The sequence below is a fragment of the Guillardia theta genome, assembly GCF_000315625.1.
Source record: "Guillardia theta CCMP2712 unplaced genomic scaffold GUITHscaffold_390, whole genome shotgun sequence".
In the NCBI taxonomy this organism is placed as follows: Eukaryota; class Cryptophyceae; order Pyrenomonadales; family Geminigeraceae; genus Guillardia; species Guillardia theta.
In genome coordinates this window covers 3,907-10,644 of record NW_005434293.1, presented here as the reverse complement: position 1 = coordinate 10,644, position 6,738 = coordinate 3,907, and the positions used below count along the sequence as shown (strand labels likewise).

The following is a 6,738-nucleotide window of genomic DNA, read 5'->3' as shown; positions in this document are numbered from 1 at the left end:
AAAACGGATTTTTACTCCCTCAGTTATCGTATCGTAAAACCAAGTGATGAGCCCGAAAGGACCTCCCCTACCCCCGTTGTAAACATGAAGGTATCAAGTACCCCTCATAGTTTAAAATGACCCGGTACTTTTAAAGAAAGTTCAAGAGAATCTCTAGGGTGATAACGGTAACCCCTACCCACTAATCTTCATACCTTTCATTTGGTACCCCCTCAAAGGAAGCGACTGTCCCTTGTAGCCTCTTGACCCTCTCCCCAGGTAAACATTATCACGATACCCACCCCTACCCCACCTCGTGAGACATTTGAAATACCCCTACCCCCTCAAAACCTACCAACCTCTAGCCCATATTCCATCACCACCCCACTCCTCCAGTGATCCCTACCCCCTCAGTTCCAGTCATAAGTATGGTGATGACCCTCACCCCACCCCCGTTCCGTCACAGAGGGGGTGCCCAACCGCACATTGGAGGTATCATAACCCTACCCCTTGTACCCTCGTACTTCATCAGCCCTTGATGAGACTATGTGCTCCCATATACACAAAGGGTGAAAATTCTATAAGTGAAGATGTAATGAATTTGGCCAAGGGCAGTATATATGGTATTCTCCTCTTTCCAAAAAGGTACCACCCACCCATCCTAACAGTGAAGGCAAGCTCCATGGTCATCCCTTAATAGTATCTCTACCGGTAGGGTCCGTGGACCCACCCTCAGAATATTTCCAACTACCCTACCCATGTCCCAAATTCTGTGAACTCCGATTCACCCCTACCCCCATCTTTTCACCACCCCACCTACTAAGGTATTACGTAGGTCTTTACGCAAGACCCGATCCTGAATTCCCTCGCACACTCCTCGTCCTCCAACGCAGTAGCGCATTCCTCTCCTCCTCCTCCTCCTCCTCTCGCTTCCTCCTCCCTTCCGCTCCTACCTCCATCTTCCTTATATCTCGTCCTTCTTACCCCTCCTCCTTCTCTTGCTTGTTGCTCGATTCTCCATCTTTCTCCATCACGTGACTGAATCTCGAAAAGCCTTCGGCGTTTCAGTCCCCACCCCCTCCCTTACCCCTCCCCTTCCTTTATCTTCTCCCCCCCTTCACTGGTTGTCTATTCCTCGTATCTTCAAGCTCTCAGTTCTTTGTGATACTCTTTTCCCTCCTGCGTATTGCTCCAGCATTGTTCTCTCGGCATCTGCTTCATGCCACAGACCAAACTAGGCCAAATGTCTACCTCGAACGAAGACCCTGCCCTCATGGACATGAGGATTATGATTCAAACACGTTCCTTGGATACAAGTCCCCCAATACCTCTCCTCGGAGGTACCGTCCTTTCCTGAAGGCTGTCCCGGACAGGCCCTCAAGGCTTGCTATTGAGGACGAACGTTCGTGCCTTCCTGAAATCGCAGGAGGTGAAAGCCACCAGGCTGCGTACCCGAGTAACAGCAAGAGAATAGCTGAGATTGGAAGCTCGAAACTATCCCCTGCTACTTCGCCAAGGAATAATGTCGACATGAAGATACAGGAGCGAAAGGCGGCACTTCGGGCACAGGACAGCGCACCCTTTAGATCACTTCCCAACCTCCACACCGCAGACCATGACGCTACTAGGCAGCATGAGATCCGAGGGCATCTAGAGCTCCGGGAGAGTCCCAGCTCGACGTCGGGTATGCAGGTCCTGTGCGTTGTGAACGAGAAGGGCATCATGTCTATCTTTGCTGGGAACGACTTCACGCGGGAAATTGGCATGTTCAGATTGAGGGACACAGTTATCAAGACAAGTGAGAAGCACGCGACAATGTTCATCCTCAGCACTGAGGAGGGCACGTCGAGGGATTCTTGCGACTCGAGTATCCACTTCTTCTGCAAGAGTGAGAGCAGGAGAGACAACTGGGTGGCAGCGCTCAACGATGCTGGGGCAAGAATGCGAGGCGGTTCGTTCAGGGTCAAGAAGGAAGTTCCTCCTGCTGCACCCCCCTCTGGCCCCGTGCCAGTGAAGAAGGATCTAGGGAAGACCCAAGACGGCCCTCGAGCCCGTTCTCCTACCGTGAAGGAGTACATGTAGACTGATCGCCCACCCTTTCCCGTGTTCTAGTTTCCTACCTGAGTGTATAAACATAAGTTTGTTTTCAGACCTGTCCCCATCTTGATTGAAATTGAATCCCCTCGCCCAACCTAATCTAGACGCCTGGAAGTGTGCTGTTCGTCCTAGATCACCGCGTGCTCTCGGCTGCATGCCTCTTGGAGTCTCCTGGAGTCGCTCCGCAGCATTCGAGCCAGCGATTTCGAGCGTCAGCGATGCATGCTGGCACATCATTCCGGCAACCGGCAGCGGCCGGGCAACTTCCTCCAGAACTTCCCGAAGGCATGAGGGCCAGCGCGATCGGCTTCAAGATAGGACAACGCGTCTCTTCTTGTGATCATCATCCAATCTTCGAAAACGTCCCTTGTGCTTGAAATGTTGCCAACCAAACTGACCAGGGGCCGAGGAGGCAGTGGCTCGTCGTAGGAGTTTCCCTACCTCGCTCTGATCCAGGATCTTGTCACGCACAGAGATCGCTTCATCTGCCACGGCAACCCCAAGCTCAGCGCTCAGCAGTTGCCTCAAGGAGCTCCACTGACGGTCACGGATGGTTAGAGGAATGGGGTCCAGTCTCTCAGTTGAGTTTGCTGGAGTGGCTGCTCAAAAGGATCTGTAGGCGATATCTACCTCTCTCCACGTCCTTATGTCGGGACGTAAAGCTTCAGGGTGTGAAAGAAGATCATGAAAGTCAAGAAAGTCAGCAGGAAGAGCAGGGAGAGCAGGAAGAGCAGGAAGATGATCCGCATAAGGGCAATCTACATGAGCCTGAGAACCATGGCATTTGAGGATACCAGGCGAGCAAACGAACGCTGTGGTTAGGAGCACTGCAGTCGTACAAGAATGCCTTGAAAGCATATTACAGAGACAGAGGTGTAACTTTTGACGCGACTGGAATGCCATCAGGTAGTACGTCAAACTTTGACTGGCTCAACTGGCTGATCAACGTAGTTGAGACTACGAGTTTACTAGCTACAACATGAGGAGAACAGACCCTCTTAACTGAAAAGGCCGATCCTCATATAGGCCGCCGCTGAGACAAGCACTAGGGGCAGAGAAGGCAGTTTCGAACACGAGAACGAGACAGCCAAAACTTCGCGCGGCCCGCCGGGCGAGTCGGCGACGGCTCAGCTTGCTGAGTTTCGACAGCTGGCTGTCGAGTTTCGACAGCTGGCTGTGCGACGGTCGGACAGCCAGCTGTCGCACATGCCAAACGGCCGGAGAAGAGAAAACTTGGATCATTTCACTCCATACCGCCGGGCTGGTCACAGTGCCAGAATCATTGGGCCCCGGCGATGATCCCGGCGGGGCCCGGGGGCCGGGCCTCCGCCGTCGGAGTCCCGGCGAGCCTGACTGACTCAGTACCGTACTAGTGAATCACGGTGTGAACTGAAGATTGAGTGAAAGTGAACGTGAGTTGAGTCCCTTCGCTCAGCTCAATGCCCTGATCCTTCTGGTCCTCTTGACCCGCTCCTGGTCCTGGTCCTGGTACTGGTCCTGGTCCTGGTCCTGGTCCTGGTCCTGGTCCTGGTCCTGGTCCTGGTCCTGGTCCTGGTCCTGGTCCTGGTTCCTGGTCCTGGCCCTGCTCCTTCTCCTGTTCCTGCTTCTGTGAAGAATTTCTTGCTCTTGCTTTCATCTTTTGTTTGGCTTTGATTTGCGTGCCTTTCATACCTCTTGTATTATTCGTCAACTTGTGTTTGATCCTGTCAGAAGCAATCCTTTGCTTTATGTACCTCTTCAAAGAGAGCTGTCTTTACCCTTTTAGTCTTATGCTGCACGCACTGATATATTTTCCCACAGCTGCCTTCTCCTTCGTTCTGCCTTGTGCCCTGATGATATCAGCGCCATGGCGCACGTGTTCAAACTGCTGATTCTCTTCGTCCTTGTGCAAGGAGTGACCCCGTTCTCATCAGTGGACAGTGCGTTCCTTCCGCGGTGAGACTTGTTTGTTTGAGACAGAGAATGCGTCGATGGTGTATGTTTGACATGGAGAATGTGAATGATTGTGTCCGACTGCCACCGATCATGTGACCATGTGTTGTGAATGTTGTGGGTAGCAGCCATGGAGCGCCTTGTGTTGGATCGAAGAAGTCGTCGAGTACGTGGAGACAAGACAAGAGGCAAGCCAGCATCGTTGTATGTCTTGCACATTCTCATCAACTTCGGAGGTCCTTGGGATAGAGATTTTTTGATGAGGTGACACCAACACAGGAAGTTGAAGAAGCTGCTTGACAACAAGCAGCATGGTGCTAGTTTGCTTCTGTTGAAAACTGAAATGTAAAGGCGAAGAAACTCAGGATTGGGCATGTACCAGGAAGCAAAATCATTGATGAATGGAGAAGAGACGGTAGATGAAGCGACCAAGTACATTTTCACACAGGTAAAGAAAACTGAGATGGAAGTTGTTGACGAGACACTTTGAACTGATTGTGTGCTCTTGTCTTTGCACGTTGTTGATTCTTGTCATGGAGATATGCGGGTTGTGCGTCAAGAAAGGAGTGATGGGATGGAGAGAGTTGGAGGAGATGGCAGAGGAGAACGACCAGCTGAAGTTGAAGGTTTCATCGTTTGTCAAGGTCTGTGCAGTTTCTTTGCTTCATAGCAGCACATTTCTCATTCATTGCAACTTCTGCAGCTGTGCTTGCTTCTCCGCCATGATGAAAGCTCTTCCTTTCTCAAGGCCCTGAGCGTCTTGGAGAAGGGAGCTGGCATACTGCAATCTCAAAGCAGGGACGTTGGTGAGAGGTTTGCCTCAGTGATTAGAGAGTATGAGAAGCAGCTGGTGAGGATGACAGACAGAGATCGTCTGTTGAACATTCTGAATCTCATCCGACATGCTTTCCTGCTACTTGTTGCCGAGATGTCTCATAATCCGCCTGATACACGTTGTGAGGAAGAAGTTTGTATCATCACATACAAGGACACTTCACCGCTGTCAAGCTCGCTTGCCATAATGTAAGAGATCTCTCCTGTTTGCTAACTTGGACTCCTTTGAGTACGTCGATGCAGCAACAAAATCATCAACTCGCGAACATCTCAACATCAGCTCTCGTGTGACGATCTTGTTGTGTTTGAGTGGAGCAATGTTGTTCAGACCTTCGTCGTACTCTGCTGCCTACTTGCCAGCTCTGCAAATGCGGGAGATCAGCAAGTGCGCGAGTTTCTTGCCAGGTGGCGACTTGCTGTGTGCCGGTTGTGACTGTGCGCAAAGGGTGGGAGGGGGGAAGAGCGGCAGGAGAGCAGAAGCGGAGGAAGAGAACAACAAAGAGGATAGAAGGAGGGAGACGTTAGAAACAGAGACTGAGAAAGATGGAGAAAAGAGGGAGGGTAGGAACGAGGGAGGGGTCAAGGCAGGCAGGGAAGGAGAAGTTCAAGAAAGGGGGAGAGAGCGAGAAGGAGGGAGGTTGGAAGAGAAGGGGGGGAGAAAGAAAGAGAGCAGAGATCGAGGAGAGGTAGAGGAGCGACTGAATTTTCCTTCACCATCAGGTGCAGGCAAAAGGTGGAGGTGGAGGGAAGCCAGGGGAAGGAGTCGCCAGAGGACAGGAGGGAGTTTTCTAGCTGTCAACGAGCATGGAGGATGGGATGGACGAATCTCCAGCTCCTCCTCCAACAGGATGAGGAGGTTGAAATCGAAGCTATACTCATCACAGACGCGTCTCCTCTTGGGTGGGGGGGGCTGCTCATTTCCGAAGGATCCACAGCCGAGGCAGAGGAGGAGGAGGAAGGAGGGAGCGGGGCAGGTGTACACAGCAGGGAGGATGGCGGCAAGAAGAGAGTCTTGGTACGGAGAGCATGGGGCAGGTACGTCGATGCTGCTGGTAGAGCAATCTTGACCAACTTGGAGCAGGTTCGAAGAGGAGGAGCAGGAGCAGGAGCGGGGGGGAAGAAAGCGAGGGGAGCAAGTGGATCAGGCTACAAGGGAGTTGATGGTGACGAATGGCGATGTCAGGCTCACCAACATCTGACTCAGTAACAGGCGGTCAATCACTGCCTCTCCTGTTTTGAGCAGCAGGTTCTGTCCGCACATTCTCCTGCTCATCGTACATCTACACCTGCACCACCTGCTTCTGCTGCTGCTCCACCACCACCAAAAACTCTACCTTTTCCTCCTCCTTCTCCTCCTCCACGTCTAATAATTCCGGTGCTATGATCTTCGTGGGGTGGGGGGGGGAGGGGTGGGCCGGGGAGCCGTGTGACCGCTCGTCCGGGCAAGATGGAATGCCATATGCACTAAGGCGAAGAATGAGAAGACATGGGGGGGTTGAAGGGTAGACCAGGGGGGGGGCCCGAGGTTGCATCAGTAATTTTGGAATTCCTTGCTTAGCTAGGAGCTGCGATCGGTCGACGAGGCTCCCTCCCTTCTCCCAAAGTCCTCGCTTGGATCGGACCTTGAACTATCGGACCAGTGCAATGCCGACTTCAGTTGCTCTCAAAACTCCACCAACCATACTAGACTCAAAGCTACCTTGCCAGAGAGCGATGGCTGCTACAATCAAGAAGAAGGAGATGGTGACTGAGATGTCACTGCACATGCTATCTCAGGTCTGTATGGTGCTTGCCACATCATGGACTTGTCATCTCTATCAAATGAATCTACTATGAGTCCCACCTCCGTCAACTTCATTTTCAATGTGTCTTCTTGTCGCGCATACATCGAGGAGA

The 6,738-nt window shown here is 52.1% G+C and overlaps 2 protein-coding genes across 2 annotated transcripts; both read left to right on the top strand.

The window, feature by feature from the left end:
- Nucleotides 1-1,097: 1,097 nt before the first annotated feature.
- GUITHDRAFT_156668 (hypothetical protein) lies at nt 1,098-2,127 on the top strand (the record flags this gene model as incomplete). Its single annotated transcript, XM_005818079.1, has 1 exon — nt 1,098-2,127. A coding segment is annotated over one exon (798 nt), but the record flags the coding sequence as incomplete, so codon positions are not given.
- A 1,795-nt stretch (nt 2,128-3,922) lies between these two features.
- GUITHDRAFT_149474 (hypothetical protein) lies at nt 3,923-6,041 on the top strand (the record flags this gene model as incomplete). Its single annotated transcript, XM_005818078.1, has 8 exons — nt 3,923-4,011; nt 4,360-4,456; nt 4,548-4,652; nt 4,712-4,858; nt 4,970-5,031; nt 5,203-5,247; nt 5,569-5,877; nt 5,924-6,041. 8 exons carry the CDS (start codon nt 3,923-3,925, stop codon nt 6,039-6,041), a joined length of 972 nt encoding a protein of 323 aa, XP_005818135.1.
- Between the last annotated feature and the right edge of the window lie 697 nt (nt 6,042-6,738).